General features: G+C 43.6%; 1 protein-coding gene across 1 annotated transcript; it reads right to left on the bottom strand.

Moving 5' to 3' along the window:
* Positions 1–12,459: 12,459 nt before the first annotated feature.
* On the bottom strand, positions 12,460–18,195 carry LOC145421316 (apolipoprotein L3-like). Its single transcript, XM_080291452.1, has 4 exons — positions 18,083–18,195; positions 17,963–18,008; positions 15,367–15,781; positions 12,460–13,236 (listed from the first exon to the last, which is right to left on the bottom strand). Exons 3-4 carry the CDS (start codon positions 15,748–15,750, stop codon positions 12,757–12,759), a joined length of 864 nt encoding a protein of 287 aa, XP_080147578.1. The 5' UTR covers positions 15,751–15,781; positions 17,963–18,008; positions 18,083–18,195; the 3' UTR covers positions 12,460–12,756.
* Positions 18,196–19,812: the final 1,617 nt, after the last annotated feature.

Below are 19,812 nucleotides of genomic sequence, written 5' to 3'. Positions count from 1 at the left end.
ATAATATTTATGCAGGAGGTGGACACTGCATGTTACATAAATATATTAACTGTTACAGTAAATTAACTGTTACAAAGTAAGGCTAAATATGCCATGCCAGATTAGAAGAAACCTCTACAACAGGGATGTCAAACTCATTTTACATTGTGAGCCATTTGTTGGCTGGACTAGTGATACTCCCTATTCTGTCAGTGTAAAGTGTAATTACACATTTAATCCCTGAAACATGTTAATATTTTTTTAATGCAGTTTCCAGAGTTTTCTTTTGTTTTTCCTCTTTTTTCTACTTGATTAAGACTACATCCACACGTACATGGGTATTTTTGAAAACTGAGATTTTTCGTTTTCATTTTTTAAAAAGTCCCATCCACACGTACATTCTTGAAAAATATTTCCGTCCACATTTAAACTCCAAAAATGCAGTCAAACATTGCCAAGAACATGCCAAATCCAAGCCATGTTGAAATGTTGGCCAATTGGAAGTCTAGAAGCCTGGGCAGGAAAGAGTAAACAGGGTTTTATGCAAACCTTGAGTACTTCTGAAAAGTTTTTGTGTTTTTCTGGAAATTTAGTTAATTTTGTGTTACATTTTCAAGTGTCTTCATCATTTCAAATGTTAATAACCAAGAACAGTATTTTACCTGGTGTAGACTCACAACTTAAGAATGAACAAAAAGCATACAGCATGCATACATTTCTTTTTTTTTTAAATTAAGTGTATTCAAAACGACAACGGATTTAGGTTGTGAGAGCATCTTGAATAGTTGAATGCAGAAGTTCACTCTGACGACTTTGTCTTTCTAAATGGAGGGAAAGTAACTTAGTGTGCATATGTAAGCATGTAAAAACTGCAGATAGTCAGATTAACTGCAACAATATTTTGTCTATATCCGCCATTGTAGAACTTCATCTCATGTAAACAACAACGCGGCGCACAGCGTCACATCAAAAAAAGCGCACACCTTTGACGTTGCGTGACTAAATCTCAGTTTTCCTCGTCCATACGTAAAAGCAAAAACAGAGTTTTTGGTAGGAGTTTTTAAAAATCTCTGTTTTCAGAGATTTCAACATTTTTCTGAAAATGGTCAAGTACTAGAAATGGACTGAAAATAAGTTTTACAAAAAAATCATTCAATGTCCAAAGAAAAAGTTTTTCAGACCTTCAGAAAGTCTGGAGAATTACTTCTCAGGGTCAAGTCTGGTGCTTTGGAAGCTAAATGTAAAGATATGAGAGATAGCCTATGACTTTTTACGCAGTACATCATTAAAGATACCAGAAGTTATTTATTGATAATTTCCCCAAAGCTATAGTGAACGATTCATAAAATGCAGGGTTAATGTTAGTTAGTTATTCCTAAGATGTGTTAATATAAAATAAAAATGAAATAACTGTGTGTGTGTAAGTGTGTGTGTGTACGTGCCAGTTTTTGTACTTCGATTTGTAGGTCAGAAGTATTGGCCCTGTCAAAACTGACACAAAGTCAAGGCAGAGAATATTTAAGAAAAACTGTTTTGTATTCTAAAGTCTGTGAATTTAGGCTTTAACACCAGTGACTGCATCTTCAGCCATGTTTAAAGTTATGCTTCATGTTGTGTAATAAGTAATTAGTACAAAAACATAAAGTAGTTTGACTTATCATTACATTTCTCTTTGGCTCTCGGAGGAGGCAGACACACTTTTTCTCTTCTCCCTTATCTTCCCTGCTTATGTCCTTGTCTAGTCTCGCGTTTTTTTTTGTATTACTTTCCCTGGAACACTCTCTCACAGTCTGTTTCTAAAACCTAAAGAGAATTATGGAGCCCTGGAGGGACTTTCCCTGCCGGATACACGATGGACAGGTGGCAGAAATGGAGGGTCGTGTGCCTTTCCATCGAGGACGCTGAAGATATCTACCTATTCGGAACCATGATAACAGGGTTCTTGCTGATCGGAGCTGGCTTGGCCCTGGCTTATCGGAGAATTAAGAGAGCGGAACCGGCTGTTCAAACCCCCCGCTGGGATTGAAACGATGGGACGAGGCACGACTTCTCAGAACGGGCTCGAAAGCAGAATGGTTAAGACCTTGGAGACGCTTACAGCTGCCGTAAATACTCAGAATAACACCTCTGAACGTATATTGGGATACATCAAGGAGAGGCCTGCTCAAAATAACCCCCTTGAGCGAAAGTTGGATTGCATCGCAGAACAGCTCACTGCAGTTGTGAGTTCTCAAAATCGGCTGTTTGGGCAAAAGAATGAAAACACCAGCAAGTTTGATACCATCATCGGGAAGCTCGCGGTTCTCCAACGGGAGATTGAGAGACCAGTGTCAGAGTGTTAAAAACAGATTTGAAATTCTCATGAGTTGTCGCAAAAGAAAAATTACCATCATAATGCGGCTACCCCTTCGGTGCCAGCTGTAGGCTCAAGGCTGGAGCCGAACAAAAACTCCCTGATAACGACTGTGTTGAGTCTGTTCTTTTCCATTCCATTCAAGGCCACCTGGGTTGGCTGGAAGACTGTTTACTTAGCCTGGCAGGGCAAAGGACACTGTCTCAGCTGAACTATGGAAACGCACACACATACATATACTGATACTGATAAGCACTCACTGACGCATCACCCTCCCTACCCCAGATCCAACGCCACCTCCAACGCTTACCTCCCCCATGATGTGGACATCGGGTCAGTTGGAGGCGCAGTCGAAAGAGTGCAGCGGTCCCAGATCAGATGTACACACTGGAACTCTTTCCCATGTTACTGTCTGTGTTTATTGTGCTATGGTGTGTTGATATCTGCAAGACCTGCAACTGACAAATAAAGGCTATCTCATCTCATCATCTCATTTCATGTGTCCATGAAACTAAAAGTAAATATACAAGTGAAACTATGGATTGAATAACAGGTGGCAGCTATAGCGTCAAACAAGTTTGACCAGTAGCTGCATTGAGGCGCCAGAAGAATTTCTGAGAATTCATGCTTGTAGACTGCATTTGCTCAGGGTTATTGTTAGGAGTGTGTGGTGCTATTGACTACCTTGAAGCGTGTGCTTAACTGATGAAAAAATAAAATAGAATAGAATTCAACTTTATTGTCATTGCACATGTCACAAGTACAAGGCAACGAAATGCAGTTTGCATCCATCCAGAAGTGCTTTAGCTGTAATATAGATATATTACAAAATATATATTAGCAATAATATAGCTATATAGATATATAACAGAAATGTGTCTGTTATAGGTATGAGGGTACAGAATATGGGTCTATTATGTACACGGTATGAAGGTATGTTATGAATACGCTATAACTAATAAAAAAGATAGAAGCAACAAAGCTTTTTTTGTCAACTAAAAGGCCAGAATGGTCTGCATTGTACTTTAAACAAGAATACTTTTAAAGGTCACGTTTGTGTTTACCATAGCTGTACTGTTTCCTGTATTTATGACATACAGTGCTGCGAAAAAATGTTTGCCCCCTTCCTGATTTCCTAATTTTGTTGTTTATATGTTTGTCACACGTTTCAGAGCATCAAACAAATGTAAATATCAGACAAAGAAGATAGAAATCAAACAAAATGCAGTTTCTAAATGAAGGTGTTTGTCATGGTCTGAAGTCTGTGACTCCGTGTTTATGTTAAGTTTATTATTATTCTGTGGTTTGGTTATCTTGGGTTTTTGTACTCTCCTGCTTCACGTTTCATGTTCCTATGTCTGTGTCCCCCAGTCTGTGTTTAGTTGGTGTGTGTTGTGTTCAGTCGGTGGGTTTCCTGTTTTATTTTGAAGGTCTCTGTCTGATGTCAGTGTGTTCTATTTAAGGTTCCCCTGCCTCGTCAGCTATTATGTCACCCAGGTGTGTTCCCCTCCTGTTTCCCATCCCCTGATTACTGGTGTGTGTATTTATGGTGTGTGTTCCCTCGTCCTCGTTGCTGGTTCGTCTGCTTCTCTCTGTCGTCATCCCGTGTATTTCCCCGTGCCTCCCTGCATCTTGGTTTCTGGTTAGTTTTGTTAGTTTTGCCCAGTTTAGGTTTTCTTAGTTTCATGTTCACCCTCGCCATTTCTGTTTGTATGTACTTTTGTTTATTAAACTCACTTGCAGAGCTGCCGCTTCCTGGGTCCTAAATCATTCACACACGGCTTGCCCCGCAACCCGTGACAGTACGAACGAGTCAGCATGGACCCAGCGGCATTAAACCCGTCTGAGGAGCTCCGGGACGACATTACCTATAATGTGGAGATTCTCCTCGGGCTGTGGTTGGAAGGCCCTCTGGAAGAGCTTCGCCGCGCCGTTGAAAGCCAGCTACAATGGCTCTTTTCCAGCCTTCCATGGTAATGGAAATCGCTTCCCCCGACCATGCAGGCCTTTCTCCAGCACACACCACACCTTCTCCCAGCCACTACTGCCTCGCTGCTCGACCCACTGGATGTGGTTTTGCCCGGCCCGTCGGAGCCGTCCACGGGGAAGAAACAACGATCGTGCCGCCGGCACATCACCCCACAGCCGGACATTGGGACTTCTGAATCGCCGGCTGTGGTGAGTGAGGACTCTTTTTCTGTTTTGGACTATGGCACTGTTTATTCCGGGGCTGTGTTTGGTGTGGGAGATACTAATGTGAACAGCTATTCACCTGCGCAGCCACCTTCAGCTCAGTTAGCTGCCCAGCAGCCACCTTCAGTTCAGTCCCCTGTGCCTCTAGTGTCTCCTGTAGTTCAGTCTCCAGCCTCGCTACCTGTAGCTCCGTCTCCACTAGCACGGTCTCCAGTATCTCCAGTGTCTCCCATAGTTCAGCTTCCAGTCCCCCTAGCCCCGCTACCCGTAGCTCAGGCTCCAGTGTCCCCGCTAGCGCCGTCACTTGTTCTGTCCCCAGTCTCACTCGTTTCTTCTATGCAGGGAGAAAATCTAATTTCCACCCAGGATGTTTCTCGCGTTTTAGCTGCTTTGGGCACAGTTATGCACTCCAGGGTCTCCCCACAAGCTAGGTTTCAGTCCCCAGCTAATTTTGTATCCCCAAAGGTTAAGCAGCCCCTAGAGAACTATACCGTGTCAGCGCTGTCTGGGCAGAGCCAGTGCTCAGCACAGCACCCATTGCCTTCGTGTCTGCCAGAGGACTCCGTGCCTGCTGGAGGGTCCAAGGGGCCCGTCCGGCCTTCGTCTCATGTCTCCGCTGGAGGGTCCAAGGGATCCGTCCAGCCTGCAGCGCCACCACCTGCGGCTCCCACGCCATTCCCTGTAGCGCCACCACCTCCGGCTTCCACACAGTCGCCTGCAGCACCACCATCTCCGGCTTCCACGCCATCGCCTGCAGCGCCATTCTCGTCTGGTCCAGCCTCAGAATCTTCAGCCTCGTCTGATCCAGCCTCAGAGTCTTCAGCCTCGTCTGGTCCAGCCTCATCATCAGCTTCTGCCTCACCTGGTCCAGCCTCTGTGTCTTCGCCTTCAGCGTCGCCTGGTCCAGCCTCCGCCTCGCCTGGTCCAGCCTCTGTGTCTTCAGCTCCAGCGTCGCCTGGTCCAACCTCCATGTCTTCGCCTTCAGCGTCGCCTGGTCCAGCCTCGTCTGGTTCTGCGGTTAACTTGCCACTTCCTCGTCCACACTTTCCAGGCTACTGGTCGGGCGTCATCATCGTCGTGGGTGGCCTCCAGACCCCCTTCACCTGAGTCGCCACCTTTGCCTTCCGCGCGGTCGCCCCCCAGACCAGTGCTGTCATCGCCGCCGCTGCCTTCCGCGCGGCCGGCCTCCAGACCCCCTTTGCCTGAGTCGTTGCCATTGCCTTCCGCGCGGCCGGCCTCCAGACCCCCTTCGCCTGAGTCGCCGCCGTTGCCTTCTGCACGATTGGCCTCCGGACCAGCTCCGTTGTCTCCTTTGCCTGCGTCGCTGCCCTCCTAAACTGTTCAGACTCCTGTGCTGTCGGCCTCCGGGCCAGCTCCCTGAGCTGTCTGTTTTGGACATCTGTGCTGATCTCCTGGTCGGCTCTTTGAACTGGTTTTTCTTGGGCTCCAGTGTTTTGTTTTTTTTTATTTTAGACTTGTGTTTTGTTTTGGGACCTTCAGATACTCCTGTTTTGTTTTGTTTGTTTGTTTTTTTACCTCTGTGCTTCCTGGGTCCTAAATCATTCACACACGGCTTGCCCTGGAAACCCGTGACAGTGTTCAAAAAACAAATCTAAAACTAATGTGATTGGGCCACTGAATCCGATTGACATGCTGTGGCATGATCTTAAAAAGGCGGTGCGTGCTCGAAAACTCTCCCACAAGGCTGAATTACAGCAACTCTGCAAAGATGGCTTTAAGAGAAAATCACTGTTTCACACAGGGCCATGTACATAAGTGTGACAAACAGAGAAAAAACAGGAAATTGGGAAGAGAGGGACACACTTTTTCACACCACTGTGTATTGCAGGAATTGTTGTCATGTGGTTTGCTATAATTTGTAATTATTTTTCGTGCAAAAGAAGGAGTTAACAAGAAATTCTCCTTCAATTTTAAACATCAATTTGGACAAGAAGCCCGGTTTTAAAGCATTAACGTGAGTGTGTGACTTAAAGAGTAGGAAAAGGACCATTCCTAAGTGTCTGCTTTGAGGCAGGTGCAAGAGCAAACCTTCCTACTCTAGATGCTAACTACTGGTCGTTGCAGAACTTTACAATGTAACAAAAGATGTAATGTAAAAAATGTTTGTTTTGTTTTTTTGTTTGTTTTTTTGCCTGTCCCGTTTGGCTCTTTTGCCATCAGAATTGTTGTCTAAAGGCAAAGAAAGATGCCCAACGGATTTACTTTACCAAATTGACCATCCCAGCCTTGCCGTAATGGTCCATTTGATTCACCTTTTATTGTTTATTTTATTTTCACTTACTGAATACGGGACAGACTTGACTGGGGGAAAGAAGGGGAGAAAGAAAGAGGGAAAGAGAAACAGCTGAGAAGAGGGACGGGGGAGAAGGGCAAAAAACAAAAACCAACAGAATATGCAGAGAAAAAAATGCATATATCGATCACCTGGATCACCTGTCGAGAAAGAAAAAAGAAAACAAGCAGAAGAGAACAAGAGTAATAGAATAAACAACATCACAATGATAAATGGGAATATGACAGTAAATACTAAATATTAAACATTATTGTGCAGCACGCAAGATAGACAGAACACAGTGTGTTTTGAGGTAGGATGTAATGATCTGCTAGAGGGTGTGGGGGGGCCACAGCCCCGTCCTCCAGGGCATGAAGCAGGTATGGAGGAGATCAAAACTCCAGACATCCAGAGGCCCCCAGAACACAACAGACCAAGGAAGACCAACAGAGGGGCAGCCGCGCCACTGTCCCAGAAAGAGCTGAGGAGAGTCCCAGATGAGGGCTCACTCAGCAGCCGCGGAGCAGAAGCCAGGGGGAGTTGCAGTGACGCGCCCGTGAGCTCCGCCGGCAGCCAGCTGCGCCTGAGTGACTGAGCCCCAGGCCGAGAGGCCGGGGGCACCCCACCTCCGAAGTGCCCCGAGCGAGCCCCAGGCTCCAGGCCCCGATAAGCGGCCGCCAAGGAGTGAGCCGGTGTGTACCTGGACGCCCATCCCCAGACACAAAGAACCACCAACGCACCGATGTCTGAGGGAGTCCGCCACTGGCAGGGGAAGTGGTGGTGGGGGGAGATAGGCCTCCAAACCTTGGAGGGCCTGAGATGTCCCCAGAGAGGTGGCGTCTGATACCCAACCTGACATATAGACACAGACATACAGGCACACACAGATACAAACATCCATTCCCACCCTCATGCTCTCATATGCACTTACTCCACACTCAACCAACGTGGAGACAGACATAAAGAGACGCTGTACGCACGATCACACTCCCCAAGCGTACTCTACAAACCGGGTCTAGGTACCCTTGCCCCTGGAGGGGGGAACTGCACCCAGACCCAGGTGGTGTTTCCCTTTTCCCTGCGGTGGGGAGAGGCAGACCGCCCCGACTCCGCAGCAGCAGGGAGGCCCCACACTCCAGACCGCAGTCGGACGGCCAACTCCTCCTCCTAGCCCCCCGCTCCAGCAGGCCGCAGAGAATGGGGGTGAGAGAAGAATCCAAACCTCCCTCTACCCGCTCATTGTAGTGTTGATGCATGTGTGTTCTAAGGTGCATTTAAAACCCAGGAGGGCTTGGAGCTACCTGCCAGAGAGCAGCAGGTAAGCGCATAGTCCCTCCTGCTAGCCCTCAATGTCTACGTGTATTTAAAATTGAGAGGTGGGCAACGATGCCAGGGGTGAGGTGTACACCCTGATGGTAATTTGGATTCCGTGTATCGTGCCCACCCCCAAGATCCTATATGTATGTGTAATGAGAGTGTGAGTAATGTGAATGTCTAAGTTGTGGGATAAAATTGAGGCAGAGGCAGCCAGAAGGGGACAGAAGGGGGGGTAGCCTCCTCTGCACCCTGGGGACATACCCCTACTCCAAGGCCCTGCATGTGTGGGTGGTTGTGGTGGAGCGGGAAGAGGGAGGCAGCTGGAGATGGGGAGGGAAGGAAGGGAGGGGCAAGTGACCCCTCCCTGGGGCCAGCTCCCCCGCTGACCCCAGTAGGCACCCCCATACTCCGTGACCCGCCAGGGAAAGGGGACCCAGGCCCATCCAGACCGGGCCCAGTGCATCAGCGCCTCCCGGCCCCACAGAGCCCGGGACAGTCCACCCAACCCCACCACATAGAAAACTGCACCCACCCCACCATCCACTCATCTTCCAGACTACATAAGACAATAGACGCCCAGGCTGAGATCTTCCTCCACCTCTCCTGTATCTCCCCCTCCTGTAGAGAGTTCCTGAAGAGAGGAAAGCTCCTGCAAGATGTGACAATCTCCCCCACCAGTTGAAGAGCCCCCCAGGTAATGTAAAAAATTTTATCGTCCAGCCCAGGTCTCCTTATCTTTACTACACCAATGCACCAAATATTTTTCTTGTGATAAATGAAAAATCACAAGTGCACATCTAAATCTACGGGCAATTGAAGGTTAAGAGAGCTGCGTTTCATGCAGGTTCTTTGTTGAATGATGTTTGAGAGTGTGTTAAGTGACAATAAGGTTCTACTTTAAATCAGCAAATGTCAACATACGCATTACTTTCAGAATGATAGCTGTTCAAATGTTGTACTTCGTGTTTGGCGTCCATGTTTCACGCTCTCTAAACACTCACATTCCACAGTATTGTGTCAGTGCAAAGCAGTGTGTCTTTACATTTCCAGGCAACATTACAGTTTTCTGGCAGTGACGGTGCAGCCATCCTGCAGCACCTGCACACGACTGTCACCACTGTTCCATTAGGGTTTTGATGGTCAACTTTTCTGGTTATGATAAGCTCTCATACAAAGTACGAGAGTGCAAATTTACACAGTGCACATAATACCCGGAAAGCAGCATACGCCCTTAAAATACACACCGTACAACATTAGTCATGGCAACTGAAAATTACATGAAAATCTCTGTTTGAGAAGCAGCTGCAACTCTTTTCTAATTCTTAAGTTATCCGTGATGTTGTCTGTAAGTTTTACCGATAACGTTATAATTATCAGGCTTCTTTATGCTCTTCTGTCATGCTCTGTGTGCGTAAGATTGACCAGTCTACGTCAGCAGCTTTATCCCCAGGATTAGTCGGACTTTCCGAAAAGAGCACACACTCTGACAGCAAGGTTATTTTTACTTTTCTGTGGGATGCGGCTTACGCTTCTACACCTCATTACATCAGCTCAAATTAAATACCATTAGCCTCTACTTCGACACACACATGCTCAAGAATTTTGCACAGTACGGTACAATGGAAGCTGTTACAATTACTGCCTGTTGGTCATTGCATGGTCAATATTTCTGCTTTGCTACTTTACCAGTCTTGGATTTTTCATTTTGTTGCCTGTCTGCAATCAAATAAGGCTAATTAAAATAACCAAACAGGCTGTATTTGGTATAGATGTCACAAAATGTCAGTGGCTGGAAGACTAATCAAAGGGTTATGTTGGTGCTATATTTTTAGGTAAGGAAAGGGGCACGGGGGTGGATTATGCGAGTAATATGAAACTCAAACTGTCCACCTCCACTAACTGGCGGGCTAACAACTTTTTTTTTAATTTCACCTCAGAAATCTCAGAGACCTCTATAGCTCACTCCAGATTTGTGCAGATTGCAGTAGCAAGGCTGCTAAAAAAAAACAACTAGCCGGTGGTCACATATGACACCTATTCCTGCACCTTTGCTTATGTACAGTGGGGCAAAAAAGTATTTAGTCAGCCACCGATTGTGCAAGTTCCCCCACTTAAAATGATGACAGAGGTCAGTAATTTGCACCAGAGGTACACTTCAACTGTGAGAGACAGAATGTGAAAAAAAAATCCATGAATTCACATGGTAGGATTTGTAAAGAATTTATTCGTAAATTAGGGTGGAAAATAAGTATTTGGTCACCTCAAACAAGGAAAATCTCTGGCTCCCACAGACCTGTAACGTCTTCTGTAAGAAGCTTTTCTGTCCCCCACTCGTTACCTGTATGAATGGCACCTGTTTGAACTCATCATCTGTATAAAAGACACCTGTCTACAGCCTCAAACAGTCAGACTCCAAACGCCGCCATGGCCAAGACCAAAGAGCTTTTGAAGGACACCAGGAAAAGTATTGTAGACCTGCACCAGACTGGGAAGAGTGAATCTACAATAGGCAAGCAGCTTGGTGTGAAAAAATCAACTGTGGGAGCAATCATCAGAAAATGGAAGACATACAAGACCACTGATAATCTCCCACGATCTGGGGCTCCACGCAAGATCTCATCCCGTGGGGTCAAAATGATCATGAGAACGGTGAGCAGAGATCCCAGAACCACACGGGGGGACCTGGTGAATGACCTGCAGAGAGCTGGGACCAAAGTAACAAAGGTCACCATCAGTAACACACTACAACGGCAGGGAATCAAATCCCGCAGTGCCAGACGTGTTCCGCTGCTGAAGCCAGTGCATGTCCAGGCCCGTCTGAAGTTTGCCAGAGAGCACATGGATGATACAGCAGAGGATTGGGAGAATGTCATGTGGTCAGATGAAACCAAAGTAGAACTTTTTGGTATAAACTCAACTCGTCGTGTTTGGAGGAAGAAGAATACTGAGTTGCATCCCAAGAACACCATACCTACTGTGAAGCATGGGGATGGAAACATCATGCTATGGGGCTGTTTTTCTGCCAAGGGGACAGGACGACTGATCCGTGTTAAGGACAGAATGAATGGGGCCATGTATCGTGAGATTTTGAGCCAAAACCTCCTTCCATCAGTGAGAACTTTGAAGATGAAACGAGGCTGGGTCTTCCAACATGACAATGATCCAAAACACACCGCCCGGGCAACAAAGGAGTGGCTCCGTAAGAAGCATTTGAAAGTCCTGGAGTGGCCTAGCCAGTCTCCAGACCTCAACCCCATAGAAAATCTGTGGCGGGAGTTGAAAGTCCGTGTTGCTCGGCGACAGCCCCAAAACATCACTGCTCTCGAGAAGATCTGCATGGAGGAATGGGCCAAAATACCAGCTACTGTGTGTGCAAACCTGGTAAAGACCTATAGTAAACGTTTGACCTCTGTTATTGCCAACAAAGGTTATGTTACAAAGTATTGAGTTGTATTTTTGTTATTGACCAAATACTTATTTTCCACCCTGATTTACGAATAAATTCTTTACAAATCCTACCATGTGGATTCATGGATTTTTTTTTTTCACATTCTGTCTCTCACAGTTGAAGTGTACCTCTGGTGCAAATTACTGACCTCTGTCATCATTTTAAGTGGGGGAACTTGCACAATCGGTGGCTGACTAAATACTTTTTTGCCCCACTGTAGCTGAGCTTCTAAAACCTTATTACTACAGCTGACCTCTCCAGTCATCCAGCCAGGTTCCCCTGACTGTCCCTTACTCTGATGTTTAAAGCCAGAAATGATCATGTATTTCCAGGTCAGCTGATTCTGTTATTTGCTTTAGACAACTACTGAAAACTCATTTTCATAGGTTACGTTTCCCTTAATCTTTCATATATCCATCATTTTTGGCCATAGTGAAAATACTTGGGTGTATATGTGTGTGTTAGAATGAATGTCTGACCATGTGGTTCCTTATGTGTCTGTTTATGTGTTTCTGTTTTCACATGTGTACTTATCGACTTATGTGTGGATTTTATTTAAACTGTGAAGCACTTTAAAAAGTGCTACACAAATAAAGTTATTATCATCATTTCATCATGTAAGATAAAAGCTGATCACTCAAAACCCATCTGAAGGTGGAACAGCACCCTGCAAAGATCCCCAAAGTAAAACCAAGTAATATGAAACCCTCACTGTACGGACTCAAAGGCTGTCATTTAAACTGTGTTCCTTCAGCATGCATGTGCCACATGTCAGCATAAGATTGATGGCTAGGAGCACCCTAACTCCTGGACAGATGAAAAACTGAGATAGACTAGGAATTCATGATTATAACTTTAGGAATGAGATAGGCAGACTCGACCTTTAACATTCTTTTATTTCTTGCCTTTGACCCCACCCGTTTGAGTAAAAGGTCACCTCACCTTGTCCACTGATAAAAGTATTGCGGAGCGTAAGTCAGATCAACTCACCAATGCAGCAAACCAGCAATAAATGTAATACATTTAATTAAAATTGACTTTAAAACAAACAATGACAATATATTAATATAAGAAACTACTGAGAACTATTTATCGGCAATTTCTGCTTAAACTTTATTTTTGGTATCAACACAAGACAATGAGGACCTTGTTTTGTTTTCTAAACACTGCCCTTCAGTCTTCAAGGTCAGTGAGTTTCTTCAGATCAGATTTCAACTGCTCTTCATCCTCCACCTCCTCTACCTCCACTTCTATCCCATCCATAGTTTTCTGAAGCTGTTCCTTGATTCTGTTCAGCTCCAGCAGGCCATTCTGTAGGTCCTTGCAAACTTCTCGGATCTTGACAGCGAACTCTGTTTTTGCCCCCTTTTTCAGTTCCATGGAGTCCTTTGCCAGGAAAAACACATCAAGAGCCAGGAAGAGGCCTGACATTACTCCGGTAGTGACACTCATCACCTGGGCAGCTTTGGCAGCACCACCAGCAACATTCAGGACTTGAACAGTATTGATCAGACTGTCTGTGTTGACCACCAGAGCTTTGCCAGCTCGACCACCCTCTTTGATTACATGCTTGACGTCCTGGTTTAAGTGGTTTTTTGCGATGCTCTCTGCATACCTCTCAAAGTCCCACTGCTGGAGTGTCTCCATCCCTTCCTGTCAGGTATATGTGAGATGAAAATTTTACATTAGCAGCTGTGGCCATACCAACACTAGAATTTATTTCTAAATGTAGATTAGCTGAGTGACTTTTTTTGTCCTTGAAACTGATTGCACTGAGATACACTTTTAAAAAAAACGATTTTCTGATTTCTGAGAGAGAAAAAGATGCAAGGTTAAGTCACATGATTAATATAGTACTGTAGGTATGTTTTTTCTAAAGGCCTTCCACAACTCTTCTGTCACATTCTTGTCTCGCTAAAAACACTTCCTCATTGTTTTGTCAGCATTTTTTTTCAGTTTCATTGTGTTTTATTTAACTTCTACTGTGGGTTTTTTTTTTTAACATCAGTATTGTTTTGTATGCTTTTGCTGCATTTTTCCATTTGCTGTTTTCTCAAGTTGGAGTGTATTTTACCTTTAAGGGCCACCATAAAACTTAGACTCATCTAAAGTTAAAGCTTACTTGGCTCTTTATATATATTTACTATATTTCCTTGCATTATTATTGCAGTCAGTTGGTTAAAAAAACAACAGTCATACCTGACAGTCAACTGACAGTCAGGTACGATGGAAAAATGAAAATAATGCTGCATGACAGCATCTCATTGACAGAATGATTGTTTATGTGTTTCTTGTTTCTTTCTCGAGAATTCACTCCGGTAAATGGTTATCATGAAAGTTCAATTCAAACTATGCATCAACAGGAACAAGGCAGCTGATCTGTCAATGCTTCTGTAAACACTGTAGTTGATGTGGTTTAACCACAGTGCTAAATGATGCTTCAACGACCTCGAGCCAAACATTCAGATTAACATTCAGATTTTTCTTTATATGTTGAGTAAATGGAAGCCTTTCAAACGTGGCAAACTGAAAGTATTCAATGCACTCCTATGCCCCATGACAAATTCTTGAGCTAAGAAATAAATTATATGTTGCCAGCTCTTCACCAACATCTTACAGGTTTTACATAAAGGACTAACAAACCCAGTGTCAGGGGTTGCTGAGTGGATGTGGAGAAAAGGACTCAAACGCAGGACTCACGGTGAAGATGCAGGGTGTTTATTGTGAGGGACGAATGACGAACACAGGAGATGGCTGACTGACTGAATAACTGAATGAACGGCTGACTGATCTGAACTTGGAAGGCAAACATGGGGCATAGACAGCAGTGACAACATCAATGACGCGACGCCGACCAGGCGAGAACTGAGGACTTAAATACACTGGCTGAACAATGACTGATAGGTGACAGGTGAGTGAGCAGCTGAACACAATTGAACTAACGATGCATGGAATAAGAACTAGAACACAAAACAGGAAGTGGAACGTACAGGGGATAAACAGTGAACATGAACTGAAAATACTGGGTCAACGACCCAGAAACCCTGACACCCAGTCAGTGAATTCATCAGGAACCGACAGCTGTTTAATTGTAAACATATCACCCAACGCTTTTCAGCAATGTGAGCAGAGTTTGCAAGTAGGGTGGGTTTAAAGAATAGATTTCCCAATTCATACGCTGTCGGGTGCTGAAAGTCGACATCTCAGAGATTCTAAAACTGCAGGTTTTATTACTCTCCAACCTAAAATCACTGATCCAACAACAAAAGAGCAAACTTACGTTTCGCCTTTGAAAAACATTGTCATGAATTTCCTCTTACTTTCGTGTTCTTGCTTCCACCATGATAAAATTGCACTTCCTGCACAGCTCTCTTTTTCAGTATGCTGTAAAACCAGTTTCCCATCAAAAATCGTTTGGCTGCCTGCTGTTTCGTCTTGTTTATACAGTATCAGCAGTATCACGTAATGTTCATAGGTTGATTCACGGTTTTCTTTAGTTTTTCATCTACCGCTGAATATTTTTATTTCAGTCACTTTGACACAAAGGCGTCTGCTGTGATGTTTGCACCTCTGATGAAGTCTCACAAGTGTCGGCTTTGTTTTTATACTGAGATAGTTTACACTGAGTTTTTAATAGCAAAGAAATAGGCAAATAATTTAGAATTAAATATTTTCAATTTAAAAGGTTTAGAGGAATTGAATCAGTTGTAGAAATACGTGACGATACCCAGCCCTACTTGTAAGCCAGCCATCGTGTGTGTTCCCTTCTTGGTGCGTTCTTACCTGTAAAAACTCCAGGCACTCTTTGATGTCCTTGATCTCCCCCTGGTAATCTTGAATCATCTTCTCCACCTTCTTGCGGTCCGTCTTTGAATGGACAGTGTCAGTGATATTGGCCGAAGCAGATGTCACGCCACCAGCTGTAGCTATGCCAATGCCTACAGCTGTGACAATCAGCGATGTTCCAGCTGTGAAGGGAGCCAGGATGAGGCCGGTGATGGTGGTGATAGACCCGGCGACACTGGCCAATCCACCGCCGACACTGGCCGTGACCGTTTTTTTGTGAAAATTGTCTGCTGCATCAGCCAAAGCAAGGAGCTCAAGGATGCGCTGCTGCAGTGAGGCGCCACGTTGGTTAAAAAAACGAACAAAAAGTCGAGCGGCCATGAAGACGCGATCAGCTGCTTGTTCCACCACTCTGAGAAAAAGGCACAGGGGAAGGGTTTCACAGAGAAAGCAATGAGTGAACTTCAACCAAGAAACATGTTTTTATATTAAAACTGTAGCTCAACATTGCAAAGCTTCCTATGGGAAAACATATTCTGTGAACAATAAAGAACACGTCTACCTTGCAGCAAGAAATGACGGAATGGTAAATACTTTACTGTCATGGCAAAATAGTCTGAGGTTTTAGGCAGTGTACTGTAACAGAGCTTAAGACTTATTTTCTCAACACAAATGTGTGATTTTAAATGGGATCAGCATCTCAGATGTGGCTCAAAGAGCATCAAAGAAATGTGATATTTGAGATCTCTCAGTTTGTGTAAGAAGATGGCTGTGAGATTCCAGCAGCAAAGCAGCTGGTTAACATGGAGAGGGTGTGTTTCAGCACTTCCTAACTACTTCCTGGACGACTCTTTATGGCTGGTGGGATGATGGGATAAAGGAACGGAAACTGTCTTTAAGAGAAAGAAAGGAAAGCACAACGACCAGTTATTCGTGTGTTCACAAGAAGGGTGGTGGACAGCAATATATCCCGTGTGTTAGTACAGTAATCTGATCCACCCATCAGTGCCTCAGGTCTCTCCATTATGGGCTTAAAGCTAAGGGTGTCTCACAAAAACCTGATAGACATGCAAAACAAGAGACCGTCTTGTTCTGGCTACCAAGAAAAGACAAGATGTGTGGGCAGGAGAATGCTGAGAATGGAGATAGGGAGACATCAATGTTGTTGTTCCAGTATTCCAGAAACCAGGATTACACATCCTGAGTCAGGAACCTACAGTTGGTTTAGCAATGCTACAGCTTACAGGTGACTGGCTGCAGGCTGAGGACCACACCCTCTGTAAGGAGTGAAGATGTCAACAATCTGCAGAGAATAATTAGATTTCCCTTTCATCCAACCAGCTACAGCAGTAATTTTTTGTAAGTTGCAGCTTTTTCAGGTATGAGCTGGCGTTTGTTCATTTTATAACTATTTTGCCTGTTTTGTTAGTCTAGGGAAGTAAACCCTTGTTTTTTTACGGTTTGTAACTTTCAGGCAGGTTCTTCAGAGTTTGTGTTGGTGAATAGTTCTGCCTGTTGTTTGTTTCTGCTTTAGACTTCCCTGAAGGTTTTGTAGTCCTGTGTTTGTGAATCTGCTAAATCCTAAATAACGCAATACTCTTTAATAGAGAAGTTGTTTCTGTGGCTATGTGTGAGTCAGTTATTGGTGGGAAACACTTTGGTTAAAGTTAGTTGTGTTAATTGTGCTATACACTCACCAGCTACTATTTTAATTCTCCATAACATGGATGCAACAAGGTGCTAGAAACATCCATCAGGGATTATGGTCCATATTGACATGACAGCATCACACAGTTGCTGCAGATTTGTTGGCTGCTTGATAAGAATCTCAAAATGGTGCTCTATTGGACTGAGATCTGCTGACTGCGGAGGGCATCTAAGTAGAGTGAACTCATTGTCATGATCAATAAACCAGTTTGAGATGATTTAGCTTTGTGACATGGTGCGTTATCCTGCTGGAAGCAACCGTCAGAAAATAGCACCACTGTGTTCAAAAAGGGATGGACTCTGGTAGGCTGTGGCATTTCATGATGTTACGTTGGCATTAAGGAGCCAAAGTGTGCCAAGAAAATATCCCCCGCACCACCACAACCAGCCTGAACCACTGACACAAGAATGGATGGATCCATACTTTCATTTCAAAACTCATCCATACCAAGTAACAATTTTCCAGTCTTCTACTGTCCAATTTTGGAGCATCCATATGAACCGTAGCCGATCTGTTTCAAGGTTCAAAGAATTAATTGAGTTACTGTAGTCTGACCATTCTACCCGGTCATCAAAAAGGGATTCTTGCCCAAAAAAATGCTGCTGACTGGAGATTTTCTCTTTCTTGGATCATTCTCTGTAAACTGTAGATGGTTGTGTGGGAAGATCCCAGCAGATCAGCAATTTCTGAAACACTCGGACCAACAACCAGGCTATGTTTAAAATCAGTATCAATTTCAGTGAAATCACATTTGCTTGGCTTGAACATGTCTAAATGGCTCAGTTGCCGCCATATGATTGGCCAACTATTTGCACTAATGTGCAATTTAAGAAGTGAAGTGGTCAGTGAGTGTAATAAACTGATTTCAATAATTGTTCTACTTACTCTTCAGTTTCATCATTCTGGTTTGCCTCATTCCACTCATCCCAACCTAAGGCACAGAAAGACATTATGAGGTGCAAGTTTCAACAACAATTAATAAGGCTAACAGTAAATCAGTGATACCTTCGACTGTTCTCCACCATGACAAAAGGCCTTCATCATCCTGGAAATAAACAGTCTTTTAACTTACTGCTTTGTGACTGTATGGAGAAAGAAATTTAAAATACACAGAACATACACCAGAAAAAATAAGATAAACATACGTCTAGAGGATCCAGGTCTGTTCCTTCCCTGCGCACTGGTACTTCAGCCAATTGCAATGTCTGAACTTCAACTACCTCCTGGAACAAGGGGTGACACATGGAACACTAGACAGAATTTCTAAAGGAGCCTAAAATCTCGTCTAAAAAGATTGAACCTGCGCTTGTGTTGCGATTTCAGCAAAGCTTATAAATCATCTGAGGTTTAACACAGTGACGCTTCCTGTTGTGAAATATTAATGTAAGCTGTAAATAACAGCTTCACAAAACTGCCTACAACTAGGCATTAACAAACAAAAAAATGTTACTGTGTAAGTTTTTTTTCTCCTTAAAACATCTGTACACTGCCGCCTTAGCTTTACTATAACTGTATTTACATGCTTCAATTTTATTACTCTCCAAAATTTTATGCCAACCTCGACAGACCTGACTAACCACCTAGTTTCACCTTTCTATTTTTTCATTTAAACTGTCACGTAATCATATCAGGAACAGCAAAAACGTAAATCTATAAACTATATAAACACTATAATTACTTCTTAGAAATTTCTGTTAGCGAACAAGAAAAAAAGAGTTTTTGATGTTGTTTGTGTTTATATAAATGTAATGACGTTGACAGCAATAGATTAATTCTTAATGTTTTGTTATATGAAAGGCAGAAACCCGTGAACTGCAAAAAATGAAATCATGTTGTACTCAAGAGGACTCGATAAAGAGAGGACAAGATCAAGTGAGCCAAAGAACCCATGCATTAGACTAATAATGCATTTTTAGTTCATTTAACTTCATGAGATGATAGATGATCTAGTTTTGGTGAAAAGAAATAGTCCCAAATTGAAAGGTTACTGCAGCGTTGTTTACCAGGTGTTTAAAGTAAAATATATCAAGCATGGGGACCAAAAACTGGAATGACAACTTCAAAGTCACAAGCTAACCAAACATGGAAAAGCAATTAACATCTCTCTTTTAAATCACCAACTGTTTCTGGTAAGTTGTGAAATGCCACGTCACCCTAGTATAATATTCCTACCTCAACATCTTTATATGTTTAGTATTTAAACATAGCAGTTTAAACCACCCTTTTTCTCTTTCCTTTGTTTGTCGTTACTCAATGGGTCAAATGTAGAGCAGGCTGTATCTTCTTATGTATACGTGGCTGTCATATGAGGCACTGTTCCAATAGATGTAAGCACGTTTAACTCACTGATTTCAGTATTAGTCGCATTTATATTAGCCAGTTTATGAAACAATTATTCTTAAGAGGAATTCTGACAGTTTGATCACAGTATATTCTACCTAAGTACTGCATTAGAGATTACATGAGTAAATAAAGACCGAATTCTGAAATGTCTGTGTGTAGTTTTATTTACACAATGACATAATAGCACTGTGCAAACATATTAGCATGCTCACCTCCCAATTGTATCTTGAAAAAAAAAACCACCGATAAACATTTGATTAAATTGTGTGTCAAGGTTCTCAGCCATCCAGGTCACCGTAGTCTAGGGAGCTTGGGAAGAAAAGCGTCTGGACTTCTATAATTTTCTTGAAGACATTTCACCTCTCATTGGAGAAGCTTCACGAGTGGTGGTG

This window comes from Astatotilapia calliptera, chromosome 3 (assembly GCF_964374335.1).
Source record: "Astatotilapia calliptera chromosome 3, fAstCal68.1, whole genome shotgun sequence".
Classification (NCBI taxonomy): domain Eukaryota; kingdom Metazoa; phylum Chordata; class Actinopteri; order Cichliformes; family Cichlidae; genus Astatotilapia; species Astatotilapia calliptera.
This window is presented reverse-complemented; position numbering and strand designations above follow the sequence as displayed.

Bases quoted from the DNA above. Each gene is read 5' to 3' on its own strand.
- LOC145421316 (XM_080291452.1), bottom strand. From the start codon at position 15,750: ATGGCCGCTCGACTTTTTGTTCGTTTTTTTAACCAACGTGGCGCCTCA. The intron at 13,237-15,366 runs GTAAGAACGCAC...TATACCTGACAG, and splicing joins AGTGCCTGGAGTTTTTACAG to GAAGGGATGGAGACACTCCA.